Source organism: Dunckerocampus dactyliophorus, chromosome 1, assembly GCF_027744805.1.
Source record: "Dunckerocampus dactyliophorus isolate RoL2022-P2 chromosome 1, RoL_Ddac_1.1, whole genome shotgun sequence".
NCBI lineage: Eukaryota > Metazoa > Chordata > Actinopteri > Syngnathiformes > Syngnathidae > Dunckerocampus > Dunckerocampus dactyliophorus.
Genome location: NC_072819.1, coordinates 45,871,672 through 45,896,902, shown reverse-complemented (window position 1 = coordinate 45,896,902; position 25,231 = coordinate 45,871,672). Strand labels below are relative to the sequence as shown.

At 41.0% G+C, this 25,231-nt stretch overlaps 1 protein-coding gene across 2 annotated transcripts in view; it reads left to right on the top strand.

The window, feature by feature from the left end:
* The window catches only part of LOC129189206 (beta-1,3-galactosyltransferase 1-like), a 106,173-nt gene extending 82,323 nt beyond the window's left edge, over nt 1–23,850 (top strand). For both annotated transcript variants that reach the window (XM_054790671.1, XM_054790662.1), the window contains one exon: nt 19,724–23,850. In XM_054790671.1, coding sequence (XP_054646646.1) covers nt 19,981–20,967 — 987 coding nt within the window. In that variant the 5' untranslated portion in view covers nt 19,724–19,980 and the 3' untranslated portion in view covers nt 20,968–23,850. The remainder of the gene's footprint in view (nt 1–19,723) is intronic.
* The last annotated feature ends 1,381 nt before the right edge of the window (nt 23,851–25,231 follow it).

The following is a 25,231-nucleotide window of genomic DNA, read 5'->3' as shown; positions in this document are numbered from 1 at the left end:
TATTTTCATGGTTAGACACATATATGAACACTTAGCACTATCATGCTAGGTGTTAATATGCTAATACTAGCATGTTAGCATTACTAGCATGTTAACATTAGCATAGTAGCATGTTTAACCATTTTCATAGATAGACACTTACAGTATATAAAGACTTAGCACTATCATCCTAGGTGTTAGCATGCTAACATTAGCATCGGAACATTTTTAGCCATTTTTAATAGCTAGACACTTATATAAACACTTACCACAGTTATGCTAGGTGTAAGCATGCTAACATTAGCAATCTAAATATGTAGATAAAATAAATGTAGGACTAATATTTATGGTCTCCGAGTGCTATTCTAGTCTGTTTGTCTGTTTGTTTGTCTGTGTTCAAAATAACTTGAAAATGTCTGAATGGATTTGGATGAAAGTTTCAGGAATTATCGGAAATGGCATATGGAAGAAGTAATTACATTTTGGGGCTAATCCAGATTTTTTATCATTTGATTCTTTAACATTGTGAGATAGGACCATTGCAGCATTTGTGCATATAACTCCACAAAAAATGGTCACAGCATTTGGGAAAAAAAATACAGGACAAGTTTCCAACAGGTTCTACAAAATATCAAAGACTGATCCAGAAAATGTAGGATTATCATTTTGGTGTGAATCACAATATGGGGGGAACTATGGTGCTTGGCAGAGGTCTGCGCTCTCCTTGTGCTTCCCTCGCTGTGTCCTGCCATTTATCTTTTGGTTAGTCAAATACATTCAAAATGGCCACATTTCAGGCTTAGTTGCAAATAGTGATTAATCATAATGAATTAATTTGAAAACTGTAATTAATCCAATTAAAATTTGTTATTTAGTTATATTTTGTATTTTTAACTTAGTTTAAACTTGTTTTTTGCGGGGCGCTTATGTTTTACTAAATATATTTGACACATGCACGTGCACACGAACACACCACGCTCTTTGCTGTCTCCATCTCACTTCCCTCAGTGTTGCAGTGTGACACCAGCAAGCAAAAGCACAGTTTAAGGTCATTACCTCTTCACTGAATACTCCATCTTGACTAGTTTGCTCAGGGTGAGAAATTAAGCTAATTACAGTGTGTGAACCCAACTGAGTGTGACTGATGAGTTGAGCCATGTTTCTACCACAGCATGCTTTGCAATAATAAGCCCTGCTCTGCCTTTCGTTTTCACCGTGGGGTGTGTAGACAGGATGTTGATAGTGCCCTCCAACAATATTAATAGCATGACATCACAAAATACGAGGAATGCAACATTGGATGCAAATGCAATTTTGCTTGTGAAAAGAGCAGTTTGGTACAGTTTTGTTATTTTGTACACTCTTGAACTGAGCCAGTCTGTGTTGCACGGTGGAAACATGGACTTCAGTGTGTGTTAATATCCCTTTAAAAAATCCATACCCACTTTGAGCGCTTGAAGCTTAGCTGGCCCGATGGGTAGAATCATTTATTTACTGTGCTCATACTGAGCAGCGTGACCTCTGACCGCACCACCTGCTGCCTGGAGGTTGCAGCCTCACCTGCGAGTCCTCGTGACAGCTGGGGGCAGCTAGTCCAAAGGGGGTGATCACGCCATTTTAGCACGTCAGAGTGGCTAATGTGCTCTTAGTGACTTCTGGAGAACGTGGGCGCTCGGAAGGAAGAGCGTGTCAGCTACATTAATATTTAGCCACCTTTCGTGGCATCATCAAGCCATCATTTGCATGTATTACTATTATTTATTCATCGTAAGATTTTTTTTTTATCCATCAGACAGGCAGTACAAATCATATCTCCCTTTGAAGCAGATCTAAGAATGGAAAGTTTTAAATAACCTTGGGTTAAATACCAGGCAGATTTGGGGGGATTGAAGTAAGCGAACAGTGATTCTGGGGACTGCACATGTCCTGAATTTAAAACGATAACACAGATAGTTATATCAGATTGATCTGCTCAGAAAAGATAAGAAAGGACCAGAGGATGTGCAGTGTCACACTCACGCGTTCCATACAAAGACCTGTATTGTGTCCCAACAAATCCCTCCCATTAATCCCAAAGCCAACACATTACATGCAGTCCACTGAACTGACACAATAGGAAGATATATTTGGTTAAATAGCAATAGAAATAATCAGCCGGAGGTGTATTTTGGATGTTTTGTGATTAATTTGTTCCAAAGGAGCCGTCTAAAAACAAAGCCACAAATCAAATGCGTTTAAATGACGAATAAAAAGGATAAATGACCATTTAACGTCACTTTTACCTTGATTGAAGGTTTGTTGACAAGGCAGCAATGATGATGTTGAGCAGCGAGGGAGGACGGGAGGAGAGAGCCACATGGACACCGTCTTTGTGTTTCGCTATGGCCTATTTGGCCTATAGTGTTTTTCACTTTTTTTTTTTATCAAAGCGCTGCCATTTTCAACTTTCTTTGGCTCCATCGTGGGTTATTTTGCAGCCGTACTGAATTGAAAAAAGGCTGGAATTGTGGCGTAACGATGTTAGTTAGCAAAGAACTACAGAGCTACCCGGTGATGACGTCATAGAAGGGCGACGGAGCTAGTGGACAATGATTTCAGGTTCCGGTTTCCAGTTGACAGCATGCAAACAGGCACGTTTTGTATTAAAGACACGCTACGTGTACGAGAACTGAGGCAAAATTTTGGCACAAACCAAATCATACAAAAACGGGGGCGTTTGAAAATGGAGTTTCCACTGTCCATGTTTCGCTAACCTAATACCTAAAGGATTATTCCTTCAACATAAGGTAATAATAGATTAGTAGTTACAATATATACTATATATTAGGATAAAAGCTAAACATCTATTACTTCGTCATCAGACATTATTAAAGAGGTCTGATGGAATTCATTTTGGTTGTCTACAGCCATGCACTTTTGTTCAGAACACTGGACCTGCCGACCTGTCTCCTCCTCACCTGTTTGAGTACACATCATGTCCCCCAGCTGGAGGTGCTGAGGCTGCAGGTCGACAGCCGGAAATGTGTGTGTGTGTGTGTGTGTGTGAGTGAGATAGAGAGAGAGAAAGACACGCAAAATAAGGACGCTGCATGTGGTACCCACTCAGGATCAAAAGCGTAACCAGCAGCAGCACAAGCACTTCACAGCTTGGACAACCAGCTGTGTCGAAATGTGCATGCGTGTGTGTATGCGTCAGAGCCTCTATGAGCATTTTATTCCAAAAAAAAAAAAAAAAGAGCAACAGAGGACGTCTGAGTGCAGTTGGATCGTGCCTGCAGTTTGCGTTTCCCTGCAGCATGACTGTTGCCCCAAGGTTGTGCGTTATCTGGACAGGCGTAGTTGTCAGTGCTTTGCTACATAATGGGATGTGTTCAGCCTGTTCATGTCGGGCCTGTCTGCCTGCACCAAGATGCTGTTCTGATAACTGCTTAATCCTCGATAGCTCAACAGCAGTGCAAAAGTCAGCCAGTAGACAACAGCTTCTGTATGCACATGCGGGTGGGTGTCAACTTCAAAGAAAATGGGTCATTTGTATCAGTGAGTGACTGTGTTGTATCTACTGGAGACCCTCACTGCGTCTTAGATGTTGAGGCAAGTCAGACTACACGTACAATGTACAACAGCAGTGTTGTCTTAATATACAGTCATGGCCAAACATATTGGCATGCCAAAGATGCCAATGTTTTTTGGCCATGGCTGTATAGATTAGCCTGATTTGGTTGCATTTCATACAGGTTTGGCCAAAACACTGATTTAGAGGAAAAACTGATTTTTACATATAAGCCGCACCGGACTATAAGCCACAGGTGTCCCCGTCATAACATAGGATATTTACTGCAGTAAATATCTGCAGTAACAGAAATAGTTTTTAAACGTTTAATAAAATAAATGCCTTTTTTCCAAACAGTGGTGCAACACGGCTATTTAAACAGTGCAGAACAGTACACAGCTAGTTGAACCGTGCCGAATAGTGAATGTACGTAACATAGACAACAGTAGCCTACCAGAAAAGTCATTCATGGCCATCCTTTTGGGAATTAAAACCACAAAAGTCCTCCTCTTCCCTGTCAGAATTGAACAACGTCATAATTCCTTCGTCACACACATTGTCGGTCTCTCTCTCTCTTTCGGTGTGCTCTCTGTGTCCTCCTCTTCTTCTGGCAGTAATCCGAGCCTTTTGAAACCCGTTGATGATAGTGTTTTTTTCTGCCCCACGCTGTAAGGATACACGACAGACAAATCCATCGCCTTTAACTTGAAAGCAGCTTCATATCCATTTCTTTGTGTGTTTTCTATGATGGAAAACTGTGCATGTGCACAACATGTCTACATTGCGGTACAGTAGGTGGCGGTATGCACCTAAATGTTGGTTGCCACCCACCTTAAACAAAAAGAAGAAGAAGAACGCGTCTACATCCGGTCGCCTATTTTTCGGCAGGTGTTAGATGGATAGATAGCAACTTTATTCATCTCCAAGAGAACAACAGAGCATTTTGTGTCTGTATTTCTATTTATTGATGTATAGTATATAGTATATGTGAGCGGATATGACGTGTATGCCTGTGGTGCTTCGTACATACACCGGAAGTGACAACTTGTATGAGCGACTTACCTGCATGAACCACAAACATTTTGTGTGATTTGTGAAATAGGATTCAGTGTTAATAAATTGAATATTTTTGTTGTTTAAGCATAGAAAACCTGTTTATGACTTTCTGAATATGTTCTTTACAACTATTACTGCCCTGTACATATGAAATAACCTTTACACTCCTATTATTTTTTGTTTACACTACTTGTTAATGTGCAGGCTACGGGATCACTACAGGGACACAAGAGACGGTCACAGCTTTAAGCATAGCATGCTTGTGAGCTAACTAGTTAGCTGCCAATGTATTTATCCTAAACTTAAAGTGTTTCAAACAGAGTGGGTTGGGGACAAAGTGACAAAGTAAGAAGCCAAAAACTTTCACATGGAATGGGAGGATAACTTTTTTTCACTCCATCATGCTGGACCTGCCATAGCTGATTATGAAGGTAATGTAATCTTATGTCCTGCGATTGGCTGGCGACCAGTCCAGGGTCTACCCCGCCTGTCGCCCAGAGTCAGCTGGGATAGGCTCCAGCATGCCCCCGCGACCCTAATGAGGATGAAGCGGTATAGAAAATGGATGGATGGATGGATGGATGTAATCTTATGTCTGACTCCCGATGACCAGAATTCTACATATAACTTGTCTTTCAATATTTTCTTTATTTATTATATTGACTAATAATAGGCCATAGTCAACCTCGAAACAGTGATCATTTATTCATGAATTCATTTTTGAAAAAAACGCAACAGAGTGAGGGAGTGATGTTCAAACCGCGATGTAACGAGGGACTCCCGTCGTAGCATCAGGAAGAAGCTACGTTTAAGACGGTTAGTGTATCCATGTATTTATCAACATCCATCCATCCATCTTCTGCACCCCCTGTTCAAGCTTGCAGGAAAGCTGGCGCTTATTACATTCATCAACATGAGTTATAGTACAGTGTTTGTAATTGCATCGGGGAACGGTTGAAAAATATTTATGTTCGCACATTCTCAATTTTCCAGAGGTTATTTCAATACGAGGAAAACGGCAGATTGTGTGTTTGTATTAGTGTAGCAATCAAATAATTTTTCCTCATTTTCAACACTCCGCTTTTCTCCAAGGCACTAAACTGCCCCCCTGCAGATACTCCCTGTCAGAGTGTTTGTTTATATTTAGCAGCCCTACAAAGATGTACTGCGCCTCGTCCTGAGCTGCTTTAGCTTCCCATTGACTGAAGCCACATCACCTTCCACATCCAGATCAATGGAGGTTATTACCGCCATGTTCCCCACTATTAATCTGAACTGTTTAATACTTTGCTTCCCTTCAGTTGTGCTTTAGCAGAAATGTGCTACCTGCTTTGCTTCTTCTCTTCAAATACCATCACATAAAGGTAATAACCACATTCATTCTTGGGTGCTGGTCTTGTCCCAGTGGTATTACTATAATTCTAGTGCCTACTGGGAGCCCCTGTCTCCACTTACCCAGCACTGAGCTTGAATATTGTGTAACATCAGCGCCAGCCAATGGGACAGTGAACTATATTACCTACATGGATCACATTGTCCAATATATGAAGATGCTTACTATTCAAAGTGCAGGTCTACACGGGGTGTAGAGGGGAGCGGACTAAGCCCTGTTTCCTCATCTTTGCACCGTATTCTCCACTTGTTTTATACTGAGCCAAGCACCAGATGGGTGGGAGTCTTTTGCAAGTTTATAGAAAACAACTTTAGCTTAAACTTTCATTGTGGATTATGATGCCCTTTGAGGCAACAATCACTTCTGTGAACAAAAGTTTCCAGAAGCGCTGCTTGGCTGCCGACTGATCTGCCCCAGTCAGGTTCGGGCTCAGATGAGCACTGAAGTGGAGATGGAGCGTCAGGCCTTTGTACAGCTGCCAAATTTGTTGCCCGCTATTGATATCCCATTTCCTCTGTCAGTCCTAATCTGCTTTGCATTCTGAAGCTTTGCACTAAGCCCACCGTGTCCAGCCCATGGCCTGTAATGCTTTCTATGCGACTGGCAGCGCTTATCCTCCAAAATAACGGCAGCGGCACCATTCAAGAAACAAATACCTTGCCAGTGTCACTTTGTGAGCCTCACAACAATGACATTTTAATTGTTCCTGACTCACTCACATTGGGAGGGATGCTTACTCGCTTGGCCATTCCTGTTAAGTTCCTCACAAATTAATTCCTCCTTTGAATGCTCACAACGGGGCACAATGGTTTTAACACTTGGCATAAATTGGACCAAAAAGGATCAAATGCTGTGCACAGGAACAATGTATTTCTGCACAACCTCCTGTTGAGTATTTGTCATATTTAATAGTAGCGGTCTGAGATAATGCCTGTAATTATAAGCTTGGGCTATTAGATTGATATGCAATTTTTTCATTTGCAAGAAAGATTTTACATAAAATGTGTATATACTTTCACAGCATGAAGAGAAGGTCTGTCCACTCTTAAAATGGCTATGTATTCACTTGCGTAGAGTAAAGTGGTCATTAGTTGTTTGCTCTTGAGAGGCTGGTGACTGTTCAGCAATCTATATAATAGTTAACTTGAAGAAAATGTAAAATTGTAGGTAATAATTAAAATAGAAGCGCTCCACAGTCAAAGTGTTGTAGCTTGTAGCGGCGCTGGCACGGCCTCGTTCTTGCTGTTGTCAGTCGACAGCTAAGTGGCTAAGTTGGTTGGTAGGTTGGTTGGTTGGTAGGTTGGTAAGTAGATAGATAGATAGATAGATAGATAGATAGATACTTTATTAATCTCCAAGAGAAATGTCTAAAACAATATTGTGGGTCACCACAATGTGCTCATTCCATGATAGGAGACATGTGATGTTACACATATCGGTATCTGTTGATATCGGAATCCGAAATTGAGAGTTGGGCAATATCGGCATATTGGGTTATCGGCAAAAATATCAATATCAGCCAATATCAGATATCCCTAAAAATAAGTTAACCTAGGCTATTCTTAATTTGGACAAATAATAAAACATGTCTTAAAATGAATGGGGCTTAAGTAGAAGTTGCACATAAATAATCATAATAATACAGAGTTAATGATTTGATGCTTACTGAACTGAGCTCTTGTGAGGCACACTGAGGTATGTACAGTGTTTTGTTATGCGTCATGGACAGAGTGATTTATTTTCTACATGTTTATACAAGAAAAAACAGTTCCTTTTCTCCTTGAGTTATTATATTGTTGAATCATGCTGTAATCACAGGCCACATGGAATCATGTATTTGGGTGGAATTTTTCGGCTTTATATAACTCACCAGCCATGAAAACTGCAGTGATGGAGTTTTTTTTCCCCTGTTTTCCCCTGCCAGTCATTAAATCTGCAATATTGAACCAGGCAATGTGGTTGTAAGATGTCGGCCTGGAGTTCAGCGCATGATTTATTTATCCTCTGGTGCGTCTGTCCTCCACGCTCGTGCACGGTATGCACCAAATGGCATAGGCATTACAATCTATCCAAACACCTCTGTTCCTCTCTCTCATGTGTATGCAGCATCATCAGCCCCCTGAGCAAGGTCACTCCACACTGTGCTAATGACTGCAATCAATTATGTGGAGCAACATGAGACAAGGCTGAACCTCCCACATCTCTTGTCGCCACCGTTAAGCCTTTTTCTGGCTTATTGAGGTCACCTGATCACAGTGACAATAGAGCAGAGCACTTGGAATGATGGCAAAATCTATAATTGATTTCTTTAATGTGCCATTACAAGTTGTTCAAGTTTCAGAAGACATCTGATTAATCGTTATTGCGTGCTGAATATGGCCCATTGTCTTTGAATTGGGTGCTGCAATGTTCATTATTATCTACAGTAATCCCTCATTTATCGCGGTTAATTGGTTCCAGATAAGTGAATTTCCCGTCATGATTTGCACTCTACTTGGTCTGCTGCCCTGTGTTGTCTCGTTTCATCTCTGCAGAGGAATCTGCTCCCCTGCTCTCTAACGAGCGCAGCTGTCGCTAATCAGTAGTCAAGCCCTTCTTAAGCAGTGCTGCCTCGTCAGTCGGTGCCAGATTGTTGTCTGACCTTGCCAGCATTGTGCTCGCTTCGTTTTCTCCTGCCACATTGCTAGTATTCCTCGTATGCCTTTTATTCACTGCTGCCTCTATTTTCGCTAAGTTGTTGAGCATTCCTGTGTTTCCTTATTTGCTACTTTGTGTTTTTGTTTGTACTTTTACTCCCCGGTGACCGTAAGTCACCGGTGTCTTTTGTTGCACTTTGTTTCACCCTCCCTTGTGTGAGCACTTTTTTGTTATAGTTAATTACCTGTTTTACACCACCTTGCCTCTATCTCTGCTCTGGGGTCCACAGCACCTGGCACTCGTGCCAGTGGTCGTAACAATTCCTTCCTTATAAAAGAAATGTTTTGTAGTTATGGCAGAGAAAACCTGTATGCAATCTTCGAAATAGGGTTTTTAACATTATTAGAGCCCTCCTAGACGTGAAAGAACACCCATATAGTCATCTTTGCACTTATATTACCCAATTTAGTACACATAATCTGAGAAAATAAGCCATTTAAGATATAAATAAATAGTAGTCTTAATAAATGTATGGAAGACAGGAAGTGAAGTCGGGTGTTCAGAGTTTAGCTTGTCGTTGGTTACGGCCGCAACAGTAGCCCGTGTTGTTATTATGATGATTATTATGTTATTATTATTATTATTATTGTCCCTGTTGTGAGATAATTTAAATCTGCAATAAAAGCCTGTTGTTCAAGTCTGGTGCTTGTCTCACCGAACTATTACTGACACCTCGTGACCAATGGGCCTCAGGATCTTGTCACGGTATCTCTGTGCATTCAAAATGCCATCATTGGAACACCTGTGTTCCTTGTCCATAACATACGCCTGCCCGTGTCATAGTCCCACTGTCACCATGGGCCACTCAATCCATGACACAGGTGCATTTTATTGATGGCATTTTGAACGCACAGTGATTTATTATGGCCACCTTAAGGCACACCTGTGCAATAATCACGGTGTTTAATCAGGATCTTGATATGCCACACCTGTGAGGTGGATGAATTATGAAGGCTCACTAACACAGATGTCGACGGATTTGTGGGTGACAGGCCTTTTGTGTACATAAAAAAAACTTCAGATCTTAAAATGCCACTGTCCACCCATTAACAATCCTTTATGTCATCACACTGGAAGGTGAGAAATCTGAAATTTCAGACCTGTTACTCAGAAGAGTGCAATAATAAGCCGCTTGAATTAGTGCTTTTCGGTGGCATATCAACCTAAACTGAACGTACCCATTAAGGTTGTGAACGATAAACCGGCGCGAACGGATACCAGTTTGACAAGCAAGAGATGCGGCTGCATCGGTAGCACACTCCCGGATCCATAACAATCAGCCATGAACCCTTAGATTAATCAATCATAGAGACCGGGTATCGCAAGTATAGCAACCGATTGGCAGTCCGTCTCGTAAACAACGCAAAAACAAAACGATTGTCGCGACAGAAGGCACAAAAAAATAGCATCAGCATGCTAGCATATACAGTATATAAAGATAGATAGAGATATATATATATATATCTAAAAGACAAGAAAAACATCAAATTTAAAAGCACTAAATGAATACAGACCCACTTTCCACCAGTACGAGCCTGGAGTTTGTCTTTCAGAGAGGTGCACCTAACAAATCCACACATTAGCATTCAATAACCTCATCAAATCTTACCTTTTATGCATTCCCACATGTTATCAGCATTTGGGGAAAACTACAGTATAGTAGTTTATCTGTGCAGCGTGGGAGAAAGTTAGATGGTGCGTTCAAGGACTGTTCAAGTCGGGGCTCGCATTAAACATGCAAAAACTGGGGGATTTCTAACTGTATATTCTGGCTTTGATTACAATAATGGCCCATATTTCCACATTGATATCCCTTTTTATATAAAATTTGCTGTAGGTATTTCCAAATAATTTTATAAGAGTTTTACAAGAATGCCACTTTTGTAAAATTATCTTCTTTATTTTATAATGGAACATGAATGTCTACGTTAACAAATGTACAGTAACCGCGTGGAATCGAATCGTATCGTTTGTACACCCTATCGTATCGAATCGTTCTGTTTTTAAAATATATCGTTTTTGAATGACATCTTTAACCTGTGTATCTGTATATCGAACTGTCCACCACAAAGAGATCGCCATCCCAAGCACCCATGCAATAGTCTCACGTCCAGCAATATATGTGGCGCCCCCCCGAGATGCACACAGTTGAATATGAAAACATCAAATAAATCACTGCACAAGCAATATTGATCTGTTATACAAGATGTAGCCGTTTGCTACAAACTGTTATGCATGTAAATTGGTGTGAAGCTATGTTGCTGTTGCCACGCTGCATAAAATGACTTTATAAAAAAATAGTACCTCTTGTCAGCATATTCACCAGCTTTGAGTATCACAAAGTTATCGTTAGCTTTGTTGTTAGAATGACTGCTGCCGTCAGCTGTGTTTTGCCTGAAATGACACTTACAGGTATTGTGAATAGATGGGCTGCACAAAGTTGCTCTATAGCAGTGGTTCCCGAACTCTTCACAGTGGCGCGCCCCTTCAGACATTTGATTTGATACCATGCACGCTTGAAAAACATAAACCATTTTTAATTATCATTAAATTGAAATATTAAACATTATTAATCAGTTAGTTAAATGTATATTAATGTATTCATAATAATAATAATTGATATTAGTATGGTTAATTATTTTATTAATTATATAGTACATTATATGGAATTTTATGGAATGATTTTAGAATGATTTTATGCTTTTATGGTGATTTTACCCTTCTTTTCTGTTAAGCACTTTGAATTACCTTGTGAACGAATGGTGCTCTATAAATAGACTTGCCTTGCCTTGAACTTGAGCTTCACTTTGTCCACTTGCAATCGCTATGATTTAAGTCTGCATATTCATTTGATTCCACACTGAAAGGGAAAGTCGAACAAACACGGGAAAGCGGTTTCCAAAGTACAAGAATACATACAAGCCTCGTTTTCTCCATCACCCCGACCCGCACGTACATTGACAGGTTTTCACACGTCAATATGAATCAAACCTTTAAGATTAAACACTCTTAATGCACAACATAATCATCAAACGTACTTACTTATTCATATAACTCACACGGAGCAATGAAGAGCCTCATGCCGTGTCTCCTTCCTTCTTTCTGCTCTGATGGTGCGCTCGTACCTGGAAGTGTTAGGCGCTAATTGTTTTTCATTTTTATTCACGTACCCCCGTAACAATTGACGTACTCCTGGGGGTACGCGTACCCCACTTTGGGAGCCTAGATTCTATAGGGTTCTATTAATGCTATGTTCTATTAATGCTATGAAGAAGAAAAACATTATTGTCCAATAATGATGGGAAATAAGGTTTTACTCAATTATATGGGAAAGCCACAGGCTTTACACATCGTCATCATTGAAAAAGGTTTGTTGCTTGTTCTTTCAGAAGTTAATGTTGCCGCCTTTGGCCTGCAGCTTTTCATCCAGAACCTCATTGTGTGTCGCTGCATGTTTCAGTACTCAAAAAAAGACATGAAAGCAGTCACAAATAATGGCAATGCACTTTGCATTTCCTGTGACTCCTTTTGTGTTACAGCTACACAATTTAATTGTGAAGTTGCGTCACGCAGGCATGTCCAGTTTGCATGTACAATAAATATATTATTAGTGTCAACACTTTCCCGTAAATGTCAACGCCAACAACCAGCTAGTTTATATATTATTACTACTGCAAGCAAAAGGGCATCTAGGCTTGAATTCTATTGTTCATTGCTGAGAGGAAAGGCCACGTTGGGCTGTGCTGTGGAAGTGAAAAGAGCTTGGTGATGATTTACTAAATGACACCAACCAGTCAAAATTTCAAGTTTTTGCAGTGTTTAATCACATAACTAACACTAATAAATAACAACCGTGATGTTATCAATACACAACTAAGTTAATATTTTATTTGTGTGGAGTAATTTGGCCACATAGCTATAGCCTAGCGTCTTGCTTTGCAGCTGGTATGTCTTAGGCAAACAGAAGGCGTTCAAGGCGCTTCGCACGCTAATTAATGAGTGTGACGGCGGCGGTAACGATTGCTATTGGATGTTCCTTTACTTCATCAATATTATCTGGGTAGCAGAAATTGTGTGTGTTTTTTTGCAAACAGCACATCAATATCAATTGCAAATCATTTTACAGGATGCAGTGACAGTACAGTAGACGCCCCTACAACGTAAATAATCCGTTCCGAAAACCTTTATGTTATAGGGATTTTATGTTATACGAAGCGTAAAATACATGTAAATAGCCTAATCCGTTCCAAGATCTTCCCAAACTCACCCCTTTGGCACTTCAAAATATTCAAAGTCCACCAAATATGGTGGGAAAATATAAGAAAACGTTAGCATAAACATAGTAGAGTAACATTCCAATATAAAATAAGGTAATAAAAAAGATTACTGTAAATGAATAAAACTGAAAAACAAAAACAATCCTACCGTTCACGAGATGTCTTGATCAGGAGCGCAAGTGGAGGCAGGAAGGAGGAGGAGGACTAGCCTGAGTCGAAACGTGACTCAAAGAGTCTAAGAGTCAGCTGGTCTCACAGACAAACGCACATGCACTACACGATAATGCTGTGTGCAAAATGTTAATTTGTAACTTAGCTTAATTGTTTAAGTTAGTTTCAGGGGGACTACGAAGAGGAAGGAGTTTGAAGGGCAAGCCTGCCTCTCACACAAACTCACGTACGTGCTGTATAACTCAGCCAATGAGATGAGAGCGTAGGCGGTGCCCCGAAAATCAGCCAATGAGAGCGTGGTGCGTCAGAAGGCGTCACCAAGTGTTTGTCTGAACTTGCACCGACTTGAGGCATTAATGAAGTTGATTGGAAAAAAAAAAAAAAAAGACTTGCACTGACTTGACGCTTTATGTTGTATGGAATTTCTTCTGTAATACGAAGCAAAAACTTGACATAAATTCTTTATGTTCAGTGGAATTTATGTAAAAGGAGGTTTATGTTATGTGAGGTACTACAGTAATTCCTTGTTTATTACGGTTAATTGTTTCCAGACCTGACCGTGACCAGGGAGTTTCTGCAAAGTACGGTTCCTGGTTTATACATTTCAAGAGCATTGAAAACCTGTTTACGCCCTTCTAAAAAAAATTAATATTTTTTTAAAGCCCTCTAAACAAGAAATAACACCACTATAGTCACCTTTACATCGTATTGCCCAATATAGTTGACATAATAAAATAAAGTAAGCCATTCAAGACATAAATAAGACTCGTCCTCGTGTGCGTTGCTATAAATGTGTTCACTAGGGGAATTGAGTGGCGGGACGGACAGGAAGCAAGTTGAGTTTTATTTTGGTGTGCATTACAGCTGCAAGCCCATGTTTTTATTAGGGATTATTGTGCCTTTTGTGAGGTAATTGAAACCTGCTATCAAAGGCTGTTACAGCGATCAAGTCTGGTGGTTTTGTATCTCACCGGACATTACAGGGACATTACTGACACCTAGTGACCAGATCATTCCTTTGATTGTGTCTTCTGAATGCCTTAATATTTGTATTTCAGTTCATTTAGCAATTTTATGCTTAATTAGGGCAAAAACTATGTACGTTTGCTTACATATACGTATTTTTGACTGATAAAATGTTGTATTCAACCCCGAAACATGAAGCAGCATGATTTATTTGTGAAAAATCACAATAGAGTGGCGCCACGAAATTGGGACACTCAATAAAACCACGGTTTTACCTTTTTTACCTTTTTTTTCTCCAATATCCAGGATTAAATCATCAATTGAAAAAAACCACCAAGCATTATCCAAGAGTCATTTTGTCATCAGTATACCTCAATAATGTAACAATAATAACAACCATGGAAATTCCATTTCACATAACAAGTACACATAGAATTGAAGGTCCTTGCAAAGATCTCTGCAGGTTCGGACGACGTGAGACCATAAAGAGACCAACATAGAGGTGATCTACCCTGAAGGCTTTGTCAGGAATACATGCTGGCAGGATATTTATGGACGATAAACATGACCAGAAATCATTTCCCTTTTCGTGCCATAGAAAGAGATTGCATTTGGAGGTTAGCAACATTCAGCTTTGGATACTTGAAACAAAGTGATTAGACGACGGATTTGAAAGGTTTGGCTTTTAAATATTCAATAAATTTCTCTTAAACCTTAGTTGTAGGCCTCGGACACATACTTTACAATACACTGTGCTAATGCAGTTGCCACACTCGGCTGGTGGATGACTCATAATTTCAGACTGTCAGGAAAGCAACAAGCCAATCCCCAGGATACAGAGAAAAGGGAAATTACTACATTTTAGGGCCTGCAGGCATTCATTGTTTGACACCTGAATGTTTTTTTTGAAGATATATAGGTTAGATTTTGAGTATGGCAGTGTACCTTGTATTATACAACTGTGCATAACTGCAGGCTGAAGTGATCGCAGTGTGGAGTCTTCATTCAGTGTGAGGCATAATGGAGCAGTTGCCGCTGCAGCAGGGCTCAGTATGAGCTTGCTAAATTGACTTCCTGACATTATGCTGCGAAGAGCTTTACATTCCAAACAATTCTGCTCTTAATGGTGCATTTCTCATCCTTCACTCTCTTTCTTTTGCCCTGTCACTCCGCTGACATGACAACCATCTTAGGTGAGCAAGTAAACACTGCAATTAACTTTGATTGTACTGAACGTGTTTCTTCTCATGCACGTCAGTGCTTGGGCTTTTTTTTTTTTTTTAGGTACCTGCCAATTTCTCACCAGATTTGTTATTATTTTTGGAATCATTTTTATGGCACATATACAGTAGTGAGTACACCACTCACATTTCAGCGGCCATTTTACGACAGTTTATCTTCTATAATATAAAATCTTACAATACACTACTAACTTGGGTATACCTTAGCGTAGTCAGTAGGGGTGTCACCACTTCTTGTGTCACAAGATCTCGCGAGATTAAAATGTGACAAGATTTCAAGACAAGTCTTGTGGGCACCATGCCTGGGAGGATGATAAATGAATTAATGAATCACACAATGAATGAACATGAACTCGATAATTTTGCCGGCCTCAATATCTTGCCGTGTGCATGCGTCTCTCGCCTCCAAACAGGCAGGGAGAGAGTTCACTCTGTGCATTGGTTTCAGCACCTTGGCGCGCTTGTCCCATAGAACAACGGCATGAACGGAGTGAGCCCTTTTGTCAGTCATACAGCCTTTTTTTCTCGGTGGGTGGAGGCGGGGCCGGCAGCATACACACAGAGTGCAGAACGTAGAAATTATGTTAGTAGATTGCAATATATTGTCTTTTTCACTGTACTTTTCTTAAAAGTAAGCAGACCCAATCTCGTGCATCATCTCGTGCACTGAGTGTCTCGTGACACCCCCTAGTCGTTAGTGTACAGCTTGTATCGCAGTATAGATTTAATAGTCGCTGAAAACAATTCACGGTGTGAATAGCTGACAACACAATTGCGTGCCAAGACAATTGTGTCTGCAGTCGAGCATGGTGGTGGTTGTGTCATAGTTTGGGGCTGAGCTGTGGTTCATTGAGAGAAACATGATTTCCCACATGTACTGTGACATCCTGAAGCAGATTAAGAAGCTGAAGGTGAGTGCGATTGGTGGAAGGTGATTCTTAAATACAGTGGAACCTCGGTTAGCGTACGCCGGATTTTTCGGTTAACATTGAGAATTTACGCCAGAATTCTGCCTTGGTTTGTGTACATTTGACGGCTCTTGTCGTGTTGTTAATACACTGTGTGAGTCCAACTTCTTAATGTATTTTGATCACAAAACGTCCATGTCAGCAGCTTATTAGCTTGCTAAGACAAGGAAAGAGAAATCGGAAGTCAGCCCCGTCACCCGTCTTGAAAGTCATCAGCAGTTGACTCTGTAGTTGTTTGCCAACTGACATTGTTGAAAAGACACCATGTGGCAGCAAGATCATCTTTGCCATGAGTTATTTCTTGAATTTAACGGTGTTTGTCACCTTCTTTATCAAACTTCCAGCACTTGCAACTTTCTTTGGTTGCATTGTGGGTTATTCTGCAGCCGTGATGAAAAGACAAGCAGAGACATGAGTTGAGAAACACGACTGAATTCAGGAAATAACTCATGGCAAAACACGAAGGTGGTGTCCGTATTGATCTCACTGTCAACAATCACATTCTCAGTGAAGGTAAAAGTAACCTGAAATGTTCATTTATCCCTTTTTATTTGCTATTTCTATGCATTTTTGTTTTCTGCATGTAAAACTATAATTGTCAAACTTTTAAATGTGTTTTGTGTTAAAATTTTGGGTTTTCTGGGACGGATTAATTGGATTTACGTTCTTAAAAAAATGAATTCAGTTGGCATCTCTGTGTGGAGTTTGCATGTTCTCCCCGTGCGTGCGTTGGTTTTTCTCCGGATACTCCGGTTTCCTCCCACATGCATGTTAGGTTAATTGGCGACTCTAAATTGTCCGTAGGTATGAATGTGAGTGTGAATGGTTGATTGTCTACATGTGCCCTGCGATTGGCTGGCCACCAGCCAGGGCGTACCCCGCCTCTCGCCTAAAGTCAGCTGGGATAGGCTCCAGCATACCCCCACGACCCTAGTGAGGGCAAGTGGCATAGAAAATGGATGGATGGATGAATGATTCGGTTAGAGTACGTTTCAGTTACAGTCGGGCATTCTGGAACGGATTGATGACGCTTAACAAGGTTCCCCAGTATGTTGAAATTAAAATCCACGTGATTCTCTCAGTGGAACCAGTAGCGTGTGAGCGACTGCCTTTGCCACAATCGAAGACCATGATTCCACGTGCTCGTCTTCTTTTGGGAATGTGTTCGTCCAGTTATGACACGACTGAGGATATCAGCTATTCTGGTCTCTTGAAAAGTGCTTAGCGCGTATTCATTTTGGAGGACGAAAGTAATGGCAGGTTTGGAAGAAATTTACATACAGGAGGAGAGGAATGAGAGGAAGCAAGGTCAAAGAAAGAAAGTAAACATAATGATTTAACGATTCTGTCAGGGAGGCTGGAGAATAATTGCAGGAAGTGGAGATTGGGATTGTCTGAAAAGAGTGATTGCAGTAGGACATGTCAATAAGTGAGAGTAAAATTTCTGGGGGGCTCTGAAGAGAGCAAAAGTAGTCACCATTTTAAAAAGCGAGTATGAGTTGAGAGCAAGAAAGTTGGAAATGAGATAGCAAGCGGGCAAAATAAAATGTGAGCGTGAGAGTGAGATAAAGATGGAGCGAGAGGTAGTGAAACATATAAAGACAGCTCAAGCACCTAGTGGTGTGTAGAATGAGCGAGTGATTGAGAAGATGAGAAGGAGGAGGTGTGGAAAAGCAGCCCTGATGAGATGAATACCGCTGGGCCATGAGATTGAAGACTATGCTTCAGAGAGAAAAGGAGAGCCGGGATCGGGGCAAGTGAGATAGCAAAAAAATGGGGGTGGAATAGCAGAAAAGTCCTGATGAAAAGAAGCTTCAAGCCCCCACAAGACATGGCAAATTCCTGAGCCTGATGAAATGACGAGCTACTTTTATCTCAGCCCTGCCATCTTCCAGCAGCACGCTAGCAGCATCTTTGCTCATTTCACACACGCAGGATCCCTAATAGGATCTTTATGCTTTTTTTGTACATCATCAAATATAGTTTTCTGTCTTGTGTCCCACGAGTTCTGACTCTGCCTCATGCTGCCACTGAGAAAATTGTTTTTTGTTTGAGTTTGAAGTGTTTTTAACCTGAAATGCATTGACTAACCCAAAAAGGAGTACAGTAATCCCTTGTTTATCGCCGTTAATTGGTTCCAGACCCGACCGTGATAAGTGAATGTTTGCAAAGTAGGATTTATCATTTATAAATCTAATATTTTTGTCGTTAGAGCATAGAAAACCTGTTTAAGACCTTCTAAATATACTGTTTTATAACATCAATAGAGCCTTCTAAAGATGAACTAACACCCCTATAGTCACCTTTTCACTCGTACTACCCAATATGGAAGGCATAATAAGGGTAAATAAGCCATTTAAAGACATATGTATTGCTATAAATGTGTTCCCTGGGGGAGCTGAGTCACGGGCGGACAGGAAGTGACATCAGGAGTTAAGTTTAAGTTGGCATGGGTTACGCAAAATTAGACCGTGTTTTTATTGAGGATGTTTAACTCTGATTTTCGCCTGTTGTGAGATAATTAAAACTGCTGATGGTGTATCTCACCGAACATTACAGTAACCTTACTGACACCCACTGACTAGTGAGGAATACTGCATATCATTCACAGCGTCTTTGAATGCGTATTCTGAATGCCTTATATGTATTTTAGGTCATTTAGACCTTTCTATGGTTGAAAATGCTTAATTTAAGCAAAAAATATGTGAAATTTCCTTCAATTTGCGTATTTTTTCCCTAATACGTATTCCACCACGAAACAGCATGATTTACGAATGAATATATTTTTGAAAACCGTGATGGAGTTGAAGCCGTGAAATTCGAACCACGAAGTAGCGAGGGACGACCGTATTTAACGAGAATAATTAACTAAGTTATCCTGTTTTATATTAAGGGCTTTAATACGTCCCCCTTGAGGTCTGGCAATGTGTCCAATTAGAGCTGTGATTCTAAAAGTTGCTAAAATTACCACTGCAGCGCCAGTCCGACTAATGAAGCGGCATCTCATTAAAGCGTGTCCACATGCTTGGTCCAAGCTGACTTTGAGGTGTCGAGGAGAGATAGTGAACATGTGAGACATGGACTAAGATGGTTAAATGAGACCAGGGGAACCGAGTGGATAATAATAATTTGCCCTGTTAGACGTTTACTTTCTCTGCCTTGTCTTGCCAGCTGCCATAGTGAGCTCGACTGGAGTCTTAAGTCCAGCGGGGGTAAGAGCGTTTGAACAGTGTAGCTGATGCAAATCAGCTGATCACGGAGCCATTCCATTTCTTTACACCACAGAGCATGTAATCACAGGCAGCGATGGCCACTCCAATGTCACTGGGAGAATAGCACACATAAAAGCGTCATTGCTTCTGTTATATTGTTACAGATTTGTTTGCCTGTGTTTGACTGCCTTTTTTTTCCCTATCTAATTTTAGATGCCGCCAGCAAGAGACCAAAGCAGTGGCGTGAGAAGTAATGGGACACAGTAAGGCCTTGGCTATGATAAGAAATCCCTGCATCGTTTTTCAATCACAGTACCAGATAGTAAAAAAGTCCATTATTTTGAATTGATGCCCTATGTGAGGGGGAGGCAGCCTCCAGCTGTACCTCCCAGTCCAAGACACCCCATGGAGGACTGGTCTCTGTGTTTCGGATGCTGCCAGCACTGGTAAATCCACCAACGTGAACAGCGATGCCTTCTAAGGTCTCCTGTTTGTACTTGCTGACTGTGGTTTGCTGGGCCAGTGCTCTGTGGTACCTGAGTGTGACCCGCCCGTCCACCTCCTATGTGGGCCAGATGAACATCCCGATCCGCAAGGTGCCCAAGCTGAACAAGAACACCACCTTCAGCAACTACCGCACGCGGTCGCTCAATCCACACGACTTCGGCTACATCATCAATGAGGCCAAGAAGTGCCAGGCCGAGCCCCCGTTTCTTGTCATCCTGATAAGCACCACCCACAAGGAGTTTGACGCACGCCAGGCCATCAGAGAGACGTGGGGTGATGAAAGTACTTTTTCAGACGTGCGTGTGGTCACACTGTTCTTGTTGGGGCGCAGCACGGATGGCGTCCTCAACCAGATGGTAGAACAGGAAAGCCAGATCTTTCATGACGTCGTAGTTGAAGATTTCATTGACTCTTACCACAACCTGACTCTCAAGACACTGATGGGCATGCGCTGGGTGGCCACGTATTGCTCTAAAGCCCAGTATGTTCTCAAGACAGACAGTGACATCTTTGTCAACATGGAGAACCTCATCTACAACCTACTGAAGCCCACCACCAAGCCCAGGAGGAGGTATTTCACCGGTTATGTCATCAATGGTGGGCCAATCAGAGACATGCGGAGCAAATGGTACATGCCAAGAGATTTGTACCCAGACAGCAAGTACCCGCCATTCTGCTCTGGCACCGGCTACATTTTCTCAGCGGATGTGGCCGAGCTCATATACCAAACCTCGCTGCACACCAGGCTGCTGCACCTGGAGGACGTGTATGTGGGCGTGTGCTTGCGTAAGCTGGGCATCCACCCCTTCCAGAACAGCGGTTTCAACCACTGGAAAATGGCTTACAGCCTCTGCCGCTACCGCCGGGTGGTCACAGTCCACCAGATCTCCCCAGAAGAGATGCACCGCATATGGAACGACATGACCAGCAAGAAACACCTTAAATGTTAGCAGGATCTGCACCAGCCCGACTCTGTGAGTCAGGGTGCAATTGATTGACCTTCTACACACCGCTTTTCCAACTATGGCAAACACTGTACAGCACAAAGCATCGTGCTGAAAGCGGAGTATTGACGGACCATTCAGTGCTTTGTCCAAAAGCTGATTGCTTTGCCAGGAGTTTTATTAGCACAAGGCCAAAACATGCTTGTCTGTATCCTCCCTCATTTGAAGTATATATACAATATATACAATATCCACAGACATTATTTTAAGCGTTTTCAAGTGCGTCTGGCCTTGCACACTCACTCTTATGGCATAAAGACACTTTGTGCAAAACCATTTGGTTTGATTTAAAATTCTACTAATGAATGTTCATGATGCATATTTTGTTCTACTAAAGCCATGTTTGCACCAAGTGTCAGGTTTATCTGTTTGTTGGCCACCGACTACAAATCAAGCGTTTACAGTGGAGTGAAAAGGTGTTTGCCCCTTTCCTGGTGTCTTATTTTTTGCATGTTTGTCACACGTGTTTCAGATCATCAAAAAAATGTAAATATTACTCAATGACAACACAACAGAACACAAAATGCGGTTTTTAAAAGAAACTTTTTATTAAGGGAGAAAAAAAATCCAAACCTACATAGCCCTGTATAAAAAAGTGTTTTCCCCCTCGTTAAAAAATAAATTAACTGAGATTAATCAAGATCTATCAGTCTGGAAAAGGTTATAAAACCATTTCTAAAGCGTTGGGACTCCAGCGAACCACAGTGAAAGACATTATCCACAAATGGCGAAAACATGGTGAACCTTGGTGGTGGTAGTGTGATGGTCTGGGGCTATGTTGCTGCTTCAGGACCTGGAAGACTTGCTGTGATAAATGGAGCCATGAATTCTGCTGTCTACCAAAATATCCTGAAGGAGAATGTCCGGCCATCTGTTTGTGACCTGAAGCTGAAACCAACTTGGGTTCTGCAGCAGGACAATGATCCAAAACACACCAGCAAGTCCACCTCTGAATGGCTGAAGAAAAACAATATGAAGACTTTGGAGTGGCCTAGTCAAAGTCCTGACCTGCTGCTTCAGGACCTGGAAGACTTGCTGTGATACATGAAACCATGAATTCTGCTGTCTACCAAAGGAGGATGGAAAGGAGGAAGGAGAATGTCCAGCTACCTGAATCCTATTGAGATGCTGTGGCATGACCTTAAAAAGGCGCTTCATGCTGGAAAACCCTCCAATGTGACTGAATTACAACAATTCTGCAAAGATGAGTGGGGCAAAATTCCTCCACAGCGCTGTAAGAGACTCATTGCAAGTTATCACAAACGCTTGATTGCAGTTGTTGCTGCTAAGGGTGGCCCAACCACTTATTAGGTTTAGGGTGCAATCACTTTTTCACACAGGGCCATGTAGGTTTGGATTCTTTTCTCCCTTAATAACAAAAGGTTTCATTTAAAAACTGCATTTTGTGTTCAGTTGTGTTCTCATTGACTAATACAGTATATTTGTTTGATGTATTGAAACATCAAACAAGTGTGAAAAACATGCTAAAAAATAAGAAATCGGGGGGGGGGCAAACACTTTTTCACACCACTGGATGTACCCATGTCACTGAAGTTAGTAACCCAACAAAAATATGCCAAAAGTTGTACGGTACAGAGTTTGTACCTTTTCTTCAGCTGACAGGCAAAAAAAAAAAAGTGGTGGAAACGGTGCTGTGGCAGTAGAGCAACATGTGGGTACCACGATGACTTTACAGTCCTTTATACATAAAAATGATGTATGAACAAGCCGTTTGCATATGTATGATGTAAAATGTCCAAGCATACAGTATTTTCTTACAACTGATCCATATCTTTTTATTGTGTGTCAAGGTAAAAAAGAACCTGCTGCTTTAATTACCTGTGAATCTTATTTGTTTTAACGTGTACTGTGCAGCAGAATATGTTCTATTACTTGAACATGAATTAAAACAGATGAACTGTCAAAGCAGTGGAAGTGTGTACTGAAAAAAAAAATACTTTTTGGAGCGCTAGGTTAAATAAAACCATTTTATAAGACTTTAGATTTGCATTTTGTTACTTTTAATATGAACAATTTCTATGTTACTCTTTAAAGTGCATTTAATACAATGAAATATTATGAAGACCGGGTGGTTGCACAATTGTTTGAAGGTGTTTCTTTTATTATTTGTTTATGAAGTACTTGTACATGTGGCTCTATACTTTTCCATGAAAAATTCCGATAAGAGCTTGTGTGTATATATAATCATTCATTCATTCCGCAGAGCATAAAAAGATCTTCACTGCATTTGACTTACTGCTCTCCAGCTGGTGCTGCTGCTGTCAAAAAAAACAAACCAGCTGGCGTTTCCCTTCTATAGACGGACGGCGGTGAAAAGCACCTTCCAGATGACGCGCGCCCCCGCCCCTTCAGGTGGAGTACAGTGCTTCATTCACATATGACATTTCTATGTATTTTACAGTCCGGTTAGCAAGAATAATGATGGCACACTTACATTAAAGACATTAAACAAGATGTAGAAAGTCATGGTGTATAATAAATGTTTCTGTAACATTAGATTATTGGCGACATGCTGACAACACAAACTGGCAAGTACCATGATCCGACTCGGAGTACACTGAATCACTCAGTGAGTGCACACAGACGGTAGGCGGGGCTTGCGCACTAAGCCGAGAAGAGGCGCTCTGAAGATTTCCGTCCTGTATTTGATCAGGAAATGTGCTAATTCAGTGGTTTACTCAATTCAATGTTAAAAACAATTGGAATCATACATAAAATACATTTCTAATACACTTCGATGGACAAATATGAATGTTTTATTTTATGTGATCATTTTTTTATTGCCTCCCCTGCCTGCACATCACTGTTCTGCAGACACTTCAGAAATAAGAATCTAATTGCAATGAATAATAATTATTCTACTGGGTTAAAGGTTCGTTCATTTGTCAGGTCTGCTGTGTGCGACCTCAGAAGGAGTTTTATTTCTCTTTTTTCTTAGTTTTCGCCTGTTTTTGCATTTGTGTGATCGCCCCCATCGCATGGAGGAGTTCTGCATGAGGAGTAAGAAGTAGAAGATAAGGAGAATGGTCAAACCACAAAGCATTTAGTGGGTTTAACGCTCACGTAAAAGGAGACGCACATGAATATTCATTCATCCATTTTTCCAGTAACCTGCAGCTCCTCATAACCAGCAAGACTGTGAAGGACAACTGGAAACAATCCCCTTCCCAAAAAAGGGCATGAGAAGGCAGGGCTTGGATTTAAAACCACAGCACGCTTAAGGCACAGGCTAGACCTTGTGTGGCATTGTAACCTAATTAGACTGTGTAAAGACTAGAGGCAATTTTTAATCCTGCATAATCTGCTGCATCTCCTGAAAAGCACAGTTTCCCAGCCCAGATATTCATATTCTTGCATGCATGTTCTTTAACCAGTAACAAACTCTTGGCTCACTTTTTGTTTAACGCACCAAAGGAATACACTTACAGTATCTTACTGATTCCAAAATAAAAAGGCGTGTTAGTGCTTGTTTGAAAGAAGTGAAAGGAGCTTCTGTCACATTATATTCTTCCTGGAAAAGATCTTTGATGTTCTAGCCCATAGTGATGACGGAAGGGAGCTGGAGATGAGAGTGGTTTTTATTGGCTCTCGTGTTAGGATGTGCTGCATGAAGCACAAAAACTCATACTTGTGACTATCTCCAGGCTAAGAAGGAGCATTTTCATTCAAGCAAGAGGGGCTGAATATTTGAATAATCCTAACACCTGAAACGCTTCACAGTGTCTTCTGATTTCACGCGGCTATGACAACGAAAGTTCTACAGATGTCTTCTGTATGCTGCCTATACAGTACAGTGGTGCGAAAAAGTGTTTGCCCCCTTCCTGGTTTTATTATGTTTTTGCATGTTTGTCACACTTAAATGATTCAGATGATCAAACACTTTTAAATATTAGTCAGTGACAACACAACTGAACGCAAAATGCAGTTTTTAAATTAAATTTTTGTTATTAAGGGAGAAAAAAAAACCTACATGGTCCTGTGTGACACAGTGATTGCCCCCTAAACCTAATAACTGGTTGGGCCACCCTTAGCAGCAACAACTGCAATCAAGCATTTGTGATAACTTGCAATGAGTCTCTTACAGCGCTGTGAAGGAATTTTGTCCCACTCATCTTTGCAGAATTGTTGTAATTCAGTCACATTGGAGGGTTTTCCAGCATGAAGCACCTTTTTAAGGTCATGCCACAGC